General features: G+C 42.7%; 1 protein-coding gene across 7 annotated transcripts in view; it reads right to left on the minus strand.

Moving 5' to 3' along the window:
* STOX2 (storkhead box 2) overlaps positions 1–15,233 on the minus strand; it is a 101,068-nt gene that overhangs the window by 25,576 nt on the left and 60,259 nt on the right. Inside the window, exons 1-2 of one of the 7 annotated variants that reach the window (XM_050338630.1) lie at positions 797–900; positions 529–554 (exon numbers count right to left, since the gene is read on the minus strand). The exons of 4 other annotated variants lie outside the window; for them this stretch is intronic. In XM_050338630.1, coding sequence (XP_050194587.1) covers positions 529–554; positions 797–885 — 115 coding nt within the window. In that variant the 5' untranslated portion in view covers positions 886–900. Of the gene's footprint in view, positions 1–340; positions 475–528; positions 555–796; positions 901–15,233 lie in introns of those variants that run through there. 2 more of the 7 variants (XM_050338631.1, XM_050338634.1) reach the window with 2 other exon arrangements.

Below are 15,233 nucleotides of genomic sequence, written 5' to 3' on the forward strand. Positions count from 1 at the left end.
GCATCCATTCTGTGTATTTCCTGTGATTTAATTTTCCTTTTCTTTGTTCATGTCCTGTGGCCAGCTGCCTCCTGGTCCAAAGTGATATCCCAGCACATGTTACAACTATGATCATCAAAAGTTTCTGCTGGAGCACGGAACTTTCCCAGAGGATTCAGTCAGTTGAGGAGATTTCTGTAGTGTCGCTTATCCTGGGAAGGAAGAGGGTGGAACTGTGTTTTTTTAATATATTGTGTGCTTCAGAATGTGTTTTCCCAAACAATATTTTTCAAATGTATCTTTTAATAAATGTCCGTGTCTGTATTCCTGGCACACAATATGTTAAAAAAGGGGGACTTACCTGAACCCCTATGGTCTGGTTCCATGCTCCAGTACAGTATCCAGAGTAGCTGTGATGTAACAACAATGTGCAAATTGGGGCTTTATATCACTGTGGAGGCTGGCTGAATGCAGCATAGCTCAGTGCCACAGGACCTGAAAGAAGAAAAACAAAGCATGCTTTCAGGCATTAATATGCTGAACACCCACCTCTTAAAGCAGGAAATAGGGGCATACTGAAAAAAAAAATGCAGTTATTTATGCAGGTCCACTGAAAGGAACACCATTTCACAGAACTCTCACATAAGCATGAGAAATAAATGGTTAACAAATTACAGGGGAGGTGGAGGTAGAGAATCTAAAAGGGACTACAAATATAACTCCCACACAGTGTTTTGAAAACATCTCTTTTTGCCCTGTTTCCATGGAACGGCTGGAATCACGTTCTGACACCACCCCCTGTTCCGAAGGCACTCACAGTCTTTGCAAAGCACCTCTCCACTGCAGTGCCTCAGGATTCTGCAGTGTCACTCCTCTTCTCCCTGGCTCTCTGCAAAGTGAAGTCATAGGAATGGATCAGCCAACCTGACTTCTCACTACCCTGCCCAGAATCCTTTGTGAACCGAAATGAGTCATCGCTCTGAAAAAAATCCACAGCGCAATGTTCCAGGTTTCTCCCTGTGTCTGCGCTGGTTTCTTTGTCTTTGAAACGAAGTGCCTATGCTTCTGGAACAGTGCCCAGCTGCATTGTACAGGATAACAAGCCAGCCTTCTCATTAAGTGGTCAAGAAAGCTATTTACATGCATTAGCAAAGACAAGTAAGTTAAAGCTTTAACCCTCTAGTCAAGACAGAAAAATTACCCCTAACATATCTTCCTGACGTAACACACAACACCCCCAATACACAGAAACACAAACGCATAGACATGTGGGTATACACACACACACATACACACACAGCAGTATCTTCTTAAATTATTCACTATTTATCATGACACTTACCAGTTTTGACTCTATTGATTAAAAAGAAAGATTTATTCTCCTTTGTCAGTCCTGAAGAATAAGTACTGCAGACCTGCACGTAACAAACAGCTCTGCTGTGCACTCAATCAAACTTGTGCTGCTGCAAACTGTTTATCAAAAAAATTAGAAGCAGTGGACAAGTTCTTGCAAGCTCATTTTCCATCATTCCATTCACCATTTGGGCTCACAACAAAGTGAGACCTGAAACCATGCCAGACAGAAAATGTCAAACTGCTCCAAGTGCTGAAGGCCAGCAGAGCTGCTTTAACTTCTTCTGCTACTGACAAAGAAGGCAATGCTCAGAATGAGGTCACTGTGTCAGGATCTCACTCAGTGCTAGGTTTGCCTTTGCTTGGTGAGGACATGCTAAGCTAAAGCATCAGAAAAACACAGAAGAGGTAGGAATAGTGCGTGATGAGAAACATGCTGCTGTTTTTAAGAAACATTTTTAGTTGTTTGGAGATTTTCTTTTAAAATAGGGAAACATTCAAAATTGCCTTTACTGCAAAAGAACTATTTCTAGTCACCAAAATGAGTGAAACACAGCACTTTAGGACTCATCTGTGCTGTGCTGGAATAAGCAGTTCTCCTAGGTACTCCCCTAAATGAACATATCAGGGGTTTAGGACCAAATGAAATACTAAAGTCACCACCTTCCTATGCTGCAAGCCCTGGCCCTACAACAACCCTGGCAGCGAGAGTTCAAACAAGCCTAAATAAGTCTTTGCAAGTGTTTCAAGATGACAAGTAAATTGTTAGGTTACACAACTAATAAACATCACTTTCGGCTGCAGGTCTACGGCAACTGTTATGCAGTAAAGCCATACTATAAGTGGGCTAATTTACCTGTGTAAGGTAAGCCAGGTGCTTTGCTGCACCTGCAGTTACACAGCAGTCATGACCTCAACATGAAAAGCTGGGGCTTTGGTATACACACATCAATTTCTGTGTTCCTGAAAGGCCTCATTCCAGGAAATTTGCCTTCAATTTTACAGGAGTTTTGCCTTCCCTGGGGCTGAAGGATCAGCCTGAACGCCTCTAATGAATCCAACTTGGCATTTGCAATGTTTGGGTCCCCCAGGATCATCCTGCAGAAACTCTGGTTGGTTGTTTGCTGAGTACACACCCACTATACAGCAACAAAACTCATTCCATGAAGAAAAAATTCTGTGGGCTTAAAAGTGAATTACAACAAGCACCTACTGAAAGAAAACACCGAGAGCTCCAACGTGCTTTCCCTTTGCACCAGACAACATTCACGCAAAGCTAAATAGCAGGGTTTGTGCACACTGCACTGTTTTCACACACACGCACTGGTTCTTGCAGCAGTCCTGCTACTATCCCCAAAATTAAAATACTGGAGGAAGAAAGATAAAGGTAATACTGCAGCCAGAATACCTTTTCTCTCCAACAAATTTCTCTAGCAATTGAACACAAATTATATGCTTGGGACCAGTCCAACTACTCTGAACAAACTCATACAACTGCAAGCTCTTTCAGTGACAGAATTCCTCTTGCACATGTGACGCCTAGAGATACCTGAAAGGGCACCAAGTGTGCCAGTGTACCTATGGTGCACAGACATCTCGCACGCACAGGCACCTTGGCATGCCTTTACTCAAATTCATCAGCTTACAGCCCTTTAATCCTCTAGCCCTGAGCTAGAGGACCATGACTGTGAGAATTATCAACTCCTAGTCAACTCTGAAATTGCGCAGGATCTGCTGCTCCAGCTGGCTCCCTACAAATCTATGGGGCCTGATGGGATTCATCCCATAATCCTCAAAGAGCTGGTTGATGTCATTGCAAAACCTCTCTTGATGATTTTTGAGTGGTCTTGGGAATCCAGAGAGGTCCCAGCTGACTGGAAGCTAGGAAATGTTGTCCCAGGTTTCAAGAATGGCAAAAAGGACTCTGGAAATTACAGGCCTGTCAGTCTCACTTCAGTGCCTGGTAAAGTTATGGGGAAGATTATTCTGGGAGGTATTGAATAACACCTGAAAGACAACACAGTCATTGGTCACAGCCAGAACGGCTTCATGAGAGCAAAGTCCTGCTTATCCAACCTGATTTCCTTTCATGACAGGGTAACCCATCCAGTTGATCAAGGGAAGACAGTTGATGTAATTTTTTTTGGATTTCAGGAAAGCTTTCAATACTGTCTCTCACTGGACCCTTCTGGACAAAATGTCCAGCACACACCTGGATAAACACATCATGAGGTGGGTGAGCGATTGGCTCATGGATGGAGCACAGAGGATAACAGTGAAGGGGGTAACATCAGACTGGTGATCTGTCACAGTGGGGTTTCACAGGGCTCCATCTTGGGCCCTGTGCTCTTCAACATCTTCATAAATGTTTGGACCAAGGACTGGAAGGGATACTAAGCAAGTTTGCAGATAAAACTGGAAGGAGTTGTTAACTCCCTGGAAGGTAGGGAGGCGCTGCAGAGAGGCCTCGACAAATTAGAGGGCTGGGCAATCACCAACCATGTGAAGTTTGACATGGGAAAATGCTGGATTCTGCACCTGGGATGGTGCAACCCCAGATGTTCGTACAGAGTAGGGAATGAGATGCTGGAAAGAAGTGCCACAGAAAGGGGTGTTGGTCACCGGCAAGTTGAGTCAGCAGTGCCCTGGCAGCCAGGAGGGCCAACCACATCCTGGGGGGCATCAGGCAAAGCATCACCAGCCGGCTGAGGGAGAGGATTGTCCCACTCTGCTCTGCTCTGGGGCAGCCTCACCTTGAATATCATGTGCAGTTTTGAGCACCACAATATAAGAAAAATATTCAGCTACTAGAGAGTGTCCAAAGGAGGGCAATAAAGATGGTGAAGGGCCTCAAGGGGAAGCTGTATGAGGAGTGGCTGAGGGTACTTGGTCTGTTGAGCCTGGAGAAGAGAAGACTGAGGGGAGAACTCAATGCAGTTACAACTTCCTTGGGAGGGGAAGAGGAGGGGCAGGCACTGATCTCTGGTCTGTGGTGACCAATGATACAACCTGAGGGAATGGCCTGAAGTTGTGTCAGGGGAGGTTTAGGTTGGGTATTAGGAAAAGGTTCTCCACCCAGAGGGTGGTTGGACACTGGAAGAGGCTCCCCACGGAAGTGGTCACAGCACCAAGCCTGACAGAGCTCAAGAAACGTTTGGACGATACTCTCGGGCGTGTGGTGTGACTCTTGGAGATGGTCCTGTGCAGGGCTAAGAGCTGGACTCTGATCCTTGTGGGCCCTTTCTAACTCAGCATATTCTGTGATTCTGTGATTAAGATCAGCAAGAAGTTCCTGATACCTCACGCCTGGAAGAGAACAAAAGGGAAAGAGGGACCATCAGTGGGAAAATGTAAATGAGAATGTTTAGAAGTGCTGAAGCTGATGCATAAACCAGTGCTGCCATCATCAGTGATGCTACTGCAGCGTGGCCTTACAGGAGGAAGGCCTGGTCAAAATACCATATGCACTCCCCAGTCAAGGCAACTATTCCGTTCCTCCATCCCACATCTCCCCACCAAGCACATGACAGAGGTTAGTACTGAAACAAAAGCTGTCTTACTGACAAATACACCATATACTTCTCTCTGTGTAACTCCATGCAAGCACGTGCATCCAAACAGACCAGTACAAAATACAATACAGCTCGAGATCGATCTCCATCCTACAGTGAGGAAACAGGTGATCTAAAGATCCCAACTTTTTCCTTTGCACACACTAAGTGCTGAACACAGACTCCTTTGTAAAACTCAACATTAGCTTGCATACATCCTGGAGTCCTCCTGAGTCAGGGCCTAGGATTCCCTTCCTTTGCCACAGCCCTTTCACCATCAGTAGAGGGAAACTCAGGATGAGGAAAGGAATATGCTCAAATGAGGACACACACACACACATCGTGCTCACCACACATGACAACACACGACAGAGAACAAAAAAGGTTAAAAAAAAAACACGGTCAAAAAAGGTCAAGAAGGTTACCAAGAGGATAATTCAGACTAGCCTGTTCCAGTTACCATGGTTCCCAAATTTCAGAGGCTAAAATCAGCCATCAGCACTCAGCAATCAAAGTCTATAGCTGCAGAGACTACAGTCATCTACCATTATGATTACTTCTACAAGAACCAATTTCACAAAGCAGGAAGCATCCAGTCACTACAATAAGAACACAACCCATGAACTCTGTGGCTCCAGAAGATATCAGACTAAGGAACATCAGACTTACATTTACATTTCTTTAGGAAATCTCTTAATACTAGAAATTGTGACATATTAGTGTTCCACTAATAACAACTTACTTGTAGTATGTTAATAAGTTCCACTTGACTTACCTGAACAAATCTCCCTGTTCTTTAAGAATTCACTTAAGAAAACACAAGAGGAAACATGATCAGGATATCAATTGAGCTCAGTAATATCCCAACAAGTACTGCCCATCTGTTTTTGTGCTAATATTGTCTAGGAGCTTAAATACCCTTTCTTTTTTTAATTTTTTTTTACTCCTGCTGCTTACACCCTGATGAATTAGCAGAGAGTACACCTCTCCTCCTTTAGATCTCATTTCACTGGCTTTTAAAAAAGCACAGTCTTTTAGCGCTCTTTCACACATCTCCTCCTCCTGTCCCTTTAATCCTTCTAGAGGACTCCTCTATGTTTTCTCTAACTTACATAACTTGCCTTTAAAAGCAAGAACCAGAATTCTGCGCCATATTCTAGTGCTCTAGCTAATCTCTCACCTGCATCAGGTACCAGAAAATTGAAATTTCTTTACTTTTAGTGGAAATACCCCACACTATACCCTGCTTTTTCCCCCCACAGATGTACTATATCGGTGTCTCACTGTCAGTCACCTTGTAACTGAACAAGCAGTTCCAGTTATGTTTTTTATTCTGCCTGCAACTGAGTCAGAAGCAAATATTCCTGTGTTTGACTCCCAAGACCATGATCTTTAACAGTACACTCTGCAGACATGATTAAGGATCTTTGATCATCCAATTCTTCTCATTTGTTACCCATTTTTTAAGCATCTCCACTTATTCTAAAGTTTGAGATTCTAAAAAAGAATCTCAAAACTTAAAATGAAAAACAAGCTACACACTAAATGTTATTTAATGCAGGACATTAAACCAGTACCACACTTCCTAATACAACAACCCATGAAACACCATTTGAATGAACCCATCAAGTTTTAACAAGAAAACAAAGCAACCAACAAAACTCCTTCCCTCAAAAGCCTAGTAGGTAAAGCAACTGTCTTCTTAGAATTCAACTACTAAAAGAGGCTTCTTTAAATTATAGTTCACTGGAAAGTATGTGATATTTTAAACCACACAGAAGAATTTTCTAACAGATTTTGTTGCTAGGACCACAAGATGGGAAGGAAGGAAGGTTTGGGCTTGTTTTTTTCACAGAAACCTGCTACTATCAAATTAATTTGAATAATGTTAACTCTATATTGTTATCCACCACACCAACACCCCACCCCCTCAAAAACAAAGCCTGCCTATTCTATGGCAGGAAACGGCAAATGCAAAGAAAGATAGAAGCATTAAAAAAATCTGACACTAGAGGAGATTTGGCAAGAGAGAGTGAGCACATGAGAAACAGAAGAAACAAAAACCAACAAACAATTATAAACCTACATGTTTTCTTTTAGGGTGGAAATTTTAAAAAGACACAAAAAATACTCCTTTTCAAACAGTTCTGTGTCTTAGCCACATGTTCTTCACTATCCTCTTCAGCTTACCCAGAACACATTCGCAGTGTGCCTAGAGATGCTGCAGCAAATATTCAGCAAGAGTCTAGTCAGCAGCTAAAATTCTTGAAAGGTAAAGTGATAATTAGCAACACAACCCAGTGGCATACTGCACTCTCTCTCATTTATATTGACTGCTGCAACCATTAAAAGATTTTCATCCCAAAGACAGTACTGCAGTGGTTACACCTTTTCAAACCAACAGTGATGACTGGCAGATAACTTCAGGTTAAAATAAGAACCTGCAACACTGAACACAAGTCCCATGGTACTGCAGCAGCCTTTAACAGCCCAGTTTTTCCTGGCTAGGAGAGAGAACTGATGAAAAGGCCAGGCATGGAATCAATTAAATTAGTGCCAAAGTGGTTTTAAAAAGAAAAGGTTAGATGCTCCAAAGACTTAGCAGTTGAGAGTTTACTGGGTCATTTTTTTCCCTGTGGTGGAAACAGGGTTTTCACTGTGGCTGTAGTACCTTTAAGAAGATGTACTTTAATGCTTGTGAAATTGAAATATTTTACACCCCAATACATGAAGAAGCTATACTACTATATTCTGCCCCTAAGCTCTACCTGCATGGGGTAGATGCAGTGATCCCTGTTACCCACAGTGGCTCAAAATACTTGCAAATTCTGTCCTTTGGTCTCGCCTGTGTGGGGATCAGCTGTGAGGATGGGAACACAGGAAATGCCATGACACAACAGTTCAGCAACTCACCAAATCTGCTGCCTCCCTCATGTTGGTCAAACATCTTAGAGGAAGCATTAGAAACCAACTGCACACACTGCCACCAATGTACACTGCACCTTAAAGGGAAATGCCCTTGTTACAGACAGAAACCATTCTTTTGAGATCCTTGAGAACTGGTAGATTTTCATTTGTTTTCTCTCAACAAGTATGACTATCAGCAAATGCAGCAATCAAAACCTACCTCCCCAAACAAATGACAGTACCTGGAACCAGGGAGTCCCACAATTATACAGCTCATTAGATGAAATGTTTCCTCCTGTCCATTTCACATGTTTTTCTTGCTTTTGAATTTTACTGAGCACTCATTTTAATACAGGAAGCAGCAAACCAAAACCTACAACAGACATTTTGCTACTATTCCAACAGTAACACCTCCCTAACTACTGTTCTTTTATTTTTAAATGAAATTTCAGGAATCTGAAAATCTCCCTGTACATGAGCCATAAAACCAAACATGGTATCCAAAAGGATGAAATTACCAATTTCACAGACACCTCTCTTGCATGACTTCTTACATGTCTTCTCATTTACAGTCTTAAGTTTAGACTTTTAATTACTACTCCTGACTCATCTAATGCATTCACCACTGACTCCAGCAATGTGTAGACTATGCTCCTAAAAAAGCACTAAACTGAACATATTTAAGCACTGTTCTGTCAGTGTTCACTGCACTGCCTTACACCACATTGCTTATGTCACTATTCTACAGAATTGCTCAGCTGTTTCACTCAGCTGTCACTAGTGCCTTCTGAAATCCTCCTCAGTAGTCTTAATGAACCTGAACAACTGTGATCTGATAGACAGGGTTACCACTTCATTGTCCATTCCATCCTTCAGATTTTTAATACAGCTATTAAACTCCAAACATTTTATATTGATCCCTGCTGCACAAAACACTGTTAACCATTTCCAGAGACCAGAAGTGGCCATTATTCTTTTTTTTTTCCTCTGTATACTAAACTGAGCTTGACAAGACTTTTGTTTTGGACTTTCACCAAGCATTTATAAAGCACTAGAGCGTGGAAGAGTTCTTGTGCTCCCGGAGTGTCGCTATGACCCAGTTTTCTGAAAGATGAGAGCACATAAAAATAGTTGTGTCTTTGCCTTCCTATTCATTATAAAGACCTAAACCAGGATATCAAGGCTAGATTCCTGACATGATCTCAGGAGCTGATGATGATCTCAATTTTAACTGAACTAAACCAAAAGGCTAGCAAAAGGAGAATTAAGATAATTTCTTTAAGAGATTTCACAAGTAACCACTGGACACAAAGGGAAAAATAATACATAAAAAATTCTGAGTTCAAAGCATGGGGGATATATAAAACCAAACTTCAAATTACTACATTTTATGCCATAGCAATACAGTATTTTCCTAACACACATTAAAACAACAACAACAACAAAAGTAATTCCTTATCTTGTCACCATATTGTAATTCCTTACTCTTGGCCATTAAAAAAAAGGACTTATGGTTACCATCATATTCTTTCAATGAGCTACCCCCACAAGCAGCACTTTAACTCACTCAGACCTTATGGGCCTGAGGGCATCTCCCACTTAGAAGGGTAAAAAGTGTCTTGGTCAGAGGCAGAGCTTGAGAAGGCTCTCTGCTTCAAAAGCATTTCTGATCATCAGTACACACTGCATTGCACATGGTGAAGGGGATGGTACATGCCCCTCTCCTCACCTGGCTATCCCCTTTGAGAGGCTGAAACTGCTGCACAGACTAGACCTCAGACACACCCACAAGGGATTCAAGTAACCCTGAAAGCATCTTTTGAAACCTCTGTTGATTTTCCTGCCTGTTTGCTAACTACAAGTTTAAATCTTAAAGAGTTGATGTAGCGTACCTAAAAAAAACCCTAAGCTATAAAGACTGAATTAGCAGCAAAAGAAGACTGGAGAGGAAAACAAGAAACAATATAAGTAAGAAAGAACACAGGAAAGGTTAAAAGGAAAGAGCTGATTTTTGTTTGATTTCTAAAGCAGACGATGCAGCATCTGAGATGTTACTGATGAAAGAAAACTTCTTAAAAGAATCCAAATGCTTAGCAGGGCTAAATGGAAGTAGAAATAATACCCACATGGTAAGAAATAAAATTAGTACCTCCAGCTGTAGGAAGGCTGGGGAAAAAAATAAGAGTCTACAGAATTGCTGGAATAAGCAAAGTAGGAATGGCTGCACGTATCTGTGAAGAAGTGAACAAAGGACAGTTGTTTTGTGACAGCTGATTTGCATGTGCTCTGCATCCACTTGGTGCTTGCCTTTGTTTTGTTTTCTAGGCTGACCTTCACCCCGTGCCACACAAAGGATTCACTGAAAGCCTCCGTTCAAAGTCTCAATTAAAAGCCTGAAAGAACAAAGGTATCTTGCGCTGCAGCCCCAAGCCTGAGCCCGTGCCAATGACCCAGCAGAGGGAGCATCCCCGTCAGAGTGCTTGGCTCTGGAACCTGCATCCTACACCGCCTCGGAACGAGCTCTTCTCCCTTCCCAGCATCTGGAACAGGCAGAATAGCTAAAAAGAAACATTTAGCTTGATCTCCAAAGGGTTGCTTCTAAGCTTTCATGATGAAAGATCAAAGCTAGGGAAAGGGTGGGACCTTACAGGACAGTAAAGAAAGTTGAGAGTAAATTAGTAGTGTGTATACTAATAAGACACACACACAACGTCACTAAGGGAGTATGTTAATGGTTTGGGCAGTTTGAACGAAAACATATGAAAGCAGTTAAGCATGTCATCACCAATACTGTCTTTAGAAGTGTTCTGCTGTTTTATGAGAAGCTCTTCAAAACCCACATGCACATGCAGTTTCATAGAAAGAAGGTGTAATCCACAAGAACTTGAAAATGTGAGGCTGCTTAAGGGGCATCCTGCATGTCCTCCACGGTCTGCAAAGCCTATGCATAAGGTTTGTGATTATTTTTCTTTAAACTGTGGTATTTCGTTTCTGGTACTACATTTAATTGAGTTATTCTAACACAGATTTGTTACACAGCATCCATCCAGTTTGATATACACTCTCTGAACACAATTTGGGGAACATTTGTGTAACAGGGATAACATGAAAACTGACCTCAGCACTTTGGTCTAAAAGACTACATTACTGCCAGAATTATCTTGGTGTAATTATACCTATGTAAATGCCCATTTATTTTGGAATAAGAGTGTTTTGTTTAACCTGATTTAGCTTACACAACTTCCAAAAGTTTTATCAATGGAGTTAAGTTCTATATGCATAATCCTGCTAACTCCCTCTGCATGACCTTTTAGATCATGCATAAAAAGGTGAGTTAAAAATAGAATAATCAATAGTAAAAATAAAATACTAATTTTATTAGAGGCAACCATGTGTCTTCCCGTTGTTCAATCATATGCTCCCTAGTGCATTCAAAAAGTAAATGTTTAAACAAAGGAATTAACCTTCTACTAATTTTTTTTTCTGGGTTCCAACAGCTTAAATCTTCAAGAGCATATAACCACTGACATTTAGAGTTGCAAGTACTATTTCTCTAAAAACTTCCTATTATAGTAAAAGGCAGATCTATTAGAGGAGACAAATGTGGCTTCTATTGCCATATGTTGTTTCCAATAGTCACAGCTCGAGTTTCAAAACTGATGATAGATTTTCACTTCCGTTTATCCCCATTGAGTGCTGTTGTACTCCCGGAACTTCCTAAAATCAGTTCTTACTGAGAAGCCTAATTTTAGGCAATCATTTCTGGAACGTAAAAAGAATCCATGCATGTAAGCTATCTGGAAATACCTGAAAGTCTTGGGTGCATCTCCTTCATATTTCCATTTTCAAACAAGAGCCTAAAAGTCTACTTCAGGACACAGAGGTTTGAAAATGATTTACATGTCTTTTGCCTTGCTCCTGACAAAGATTTTTCAATGGAAGTACTGATGTAATTAGAGTTTCCAGGAAAAGTTTGGGGATTGCAAAACTCTACAAAACAGACTAAGAAGTTCTTTGTTTTAGAGAATATAATTCTGGTAATTCCTCATGATATCTTTGGAGACTGAGGGTGCAAAAGCCTAGTGTAACCTCCCAGTGACATTTTCCTCCTGTTAAGATAACTTCTTTCAAGGGCAGAAATTACCTTGTAAAACATAGTCATCATGTATTTTCCCCTCCAATGAACACTTCCTTGCCCCTCAAGGAATGACTGAGGTTTCCACTCAACTATCCAAAGCACAAGTTTTGTTTTCAGCTTTTGTAGGGAGTTGTAGTCTGTTGGAGTAAGGGGAATGAAAAGAAGGATGATACCGCATGACAACAGACTTACTACATTACTCACAGAAATCCTATGCCCATGCATGCTTGCACATGCAAAGGCTTTTCCCATATTTTGAAGTAATTTCCCACTTTTCCAGAGGCCTAGCAACTCAGGCTGCCTGATGTCTGGAAACTAGCTACTACATGCATATAGTTTCATCTCACATGTATAGCAGGTCCAACACATCAGGTGTACTATGCATGCATAATTTATCTATCAGGGGCTGTCCCAGATTTTAAGATTAAGATCTAAAATTCCTAAAGCAGCCTGGCTTGTAATTTTCAATCTGAGCTGTGATACAGCTAGTACAAGCTGTTGTACAGTGTGAGAGTATCTGCACAGAAGAAGCCACTTGAAATAGCAAATCATAGAATATTCTGAGTTGGAAGGGACCCACAAGGATCATCAAGTCCAACTCTTAAATGAACAGTCCATGCAGGGATTGAACCCGTGACGTTGGCATTCTTAGCACCATGCTCTAACCTACTGAGCTAAGTGTATCACTTGCAACTTCAGCAAGATTTTTGATTCAGGGCCTGCTTGCAGCTTCTGCAGCTAGAAGGAGATACTTCCAGCATCATGAGCATAGGCACTAATACCACTTTCCATTCCAGAACTGGAAAAAACCATTGGACAGCTCTGCAGTAGCTGATCAAGACTTCACCTAGAGTCTTACCCACCAGTTTGGAAAATTTAGATCTCTTATTTTGCAGCACGACTATTAAAAAAGTGAGGAAATAACACAGACGGACTGCCGAAACGTTTCACGTTGCTTTAAATATGCTTTGAAATTTTGTAACCTATTTAAAACGTCGTTTCTTTTGCCCTCCAGCACTAGCAATGAAGAACCTCAAAGGAAGTGCTTAGATAGACCAGATTTACTCGCTTTGCCACTAAGCTCTGCAGCTTCCTAGGGCTGTCAGTCGCGGCCGGGTTCAGCCGTGAGACACGGACCACGGCTCTCAGCCGAGCCCTGTGCTGCCGAGGCCGCCTTCGTACACCCCAAACAACGCGGGGACACGCTCAGCCTCCACCAGCACGGCCCTTTCCCAGCGCGCCGCCGCTCCACGGGGCGCGTCCCGCCGCCAGCACGGCCCGCGCTAACGCCGAGCACCGCGGGCAAGGCGCGATCCGCGCCTCCCGGGCTAAGGGCTGCCCCGCCGGCACATCACCGCGCCGCGCTGCTGACCAATCTTTAATGGTGCAGCAAAGCGGCCCGGCCCGGCCCGGCCCGTCCCACGCCGCCCCAGGGCCCCGGCGGCAGCGCCGAGGCGCGGGCACGGCGGCCCGCCCGCCGCCATGGCAACGCGTGCGGGGCGCGGCCCAACAGCTCCCTTCCCGAGTCCTCCAAGGAAAGCTGGCAACCTTCCAGGGCGCCCGAAATAGGAAGGAAAAGCAGTATTCGCCTAGTCGGAAGATGCGACGTTACCCCGCGCCTTTGCACTACACATTTGCAACCAAAACCCGTCGTGGTGGTCTCCTCCAGCACAGGCCACGCCACCGGCTCCCCTGCCATTTTGGATGCAGGAGCAATTCCCATAGGACATACGCTTCTGTGTGCTGCTGTGGCCTCAGGAACAGCCAAAATCCCAGCCACGGGGAGCTCAGAAATGAAAATAAAATAAGGGGTTTTTGTTGACTGGTTTCTTTGGCCTTGAGGTCATGGGGGTTTGTGTCTTTCTTTAAGGCTGGTGATTTTACATGATGGTAAAGCAGATTTCCATCCCATTCCTTTATGAGCACTCTGTCCTCATGGGAAACCCTCCACCTTACGTGAGGGCACAGTGGGGGCTTGGTACTCCAAAAAAGCAGTAAAGGCATGAAAACTCCTTTGACTCCCTAAGGGCAGCGGCGTGATGGGACATGTGCTGCTGATGCCAGAAGTAAATCTGAACAGCCACTGCAACCAAATCCACCCCCCTCTTCAAAAGCACTTCAACATACTCTTCAAGTATTTTATGCAACTTTTAAAGTCAACATTGTTTCAAGACTGAGCCAAGGTTTTTGTTCTTTCATTTTTAGAGTTTAAGAGGGTTAAAAAAAAACAGGGACCAACAACAAAGTATTCCCCCTCTGGCTGCTACTGAGGTAGCATCTGAACTTGTGCAAAAACTTTGGCCAATTTAACACCTAGATTTAAGAGGAAGTTATTATCTAAAAAGACAACTGTAAAGGAAATGGTTTTGCACAAGAAGGATAGAAAGACCCGCTGCCTCTATCTTGAATAGATACACAAGGTTCTATGACCTAAACACAGTTTGTAAGAACAGTGATCAGCACACATGCTGAAAACCAAAGCTGTAGAGCAAATCAGAAAGCTAAACCAAACCACATTCTCCATATCGCTTAATTTCATCAAAAGCAAGCAGGATAATTAGTTTATAAAGGCAAATCACAGAGTAACAATAGGTGCCTGTTGTGGATCCTGAGACGACTTTGAACTTTGCTCTGAACCTGGACTGAAGGCCTTCTTCCTGAGTGTAAATAAGCATCTTGTGTTTTAGGGCTGGTGTCTCTCATGGTCCACAGGCATCAGCCACATGTACAACCTAACCAGACCAAGCTGATGGATGTTTAGCAGAAAGCTAAAGCAGTATTCTTGTCACAGTAACTCTGTGTTTGGGACACAGCTGATGCAAGCAGTGGTAAGACACAAGAGGTCTGCAGTGTACTGTGGTCAAGAATCAGCACCATGACCTCATCCTCTTCAAGCGCTCAGGCATGAGGGAAGCAGAGATTGGACTAGCAGCCAATTAACCACTGATTCAGCCTGAATTTCAATATTCTTCTCTTTATGAGCTCACTCATCATTTTAATTACTTAAGGAAGCTGCACAAATGCATTTATTCCACACTTTGACATGCAATCCATTACTGGAAATAAGTTGAACAAAATGGAAACTTTTGGCTTGAAGAATGGGAAAAAAAGATCAAGAAGATAACACATCAGAGTAATACCAGTTTTGAAAGACAACTGTCACCCCTCTAAGGAAGACTGAGAACTGCTAGCACAAGTACTAGGATCTCCCTCACCCTGCAACTACACACTGGAAATCCACACACAATCCACAAGGCCACTGGCACTGTCCTTTCATAATAAACAAACAGCTGAGTGAGAAACAA

This window comes from Myiozetetes cayanensis, unplaced genomic scaffold (assembly GCF_022539395.1).
Source record: "Myiozetetes cayanensis isolate MyiCay16 unplaced genomic scaffold, myiCay2020 scf7, whole genome shotgun sequence".
Taxonomy (NCBI): domain Eukaryota; kingdom Metazoa; phylum Chordata; class Aves; order Passeriformes; family Tyrannidae; genus Myiozetetes; species Myiozetetes cayanensis.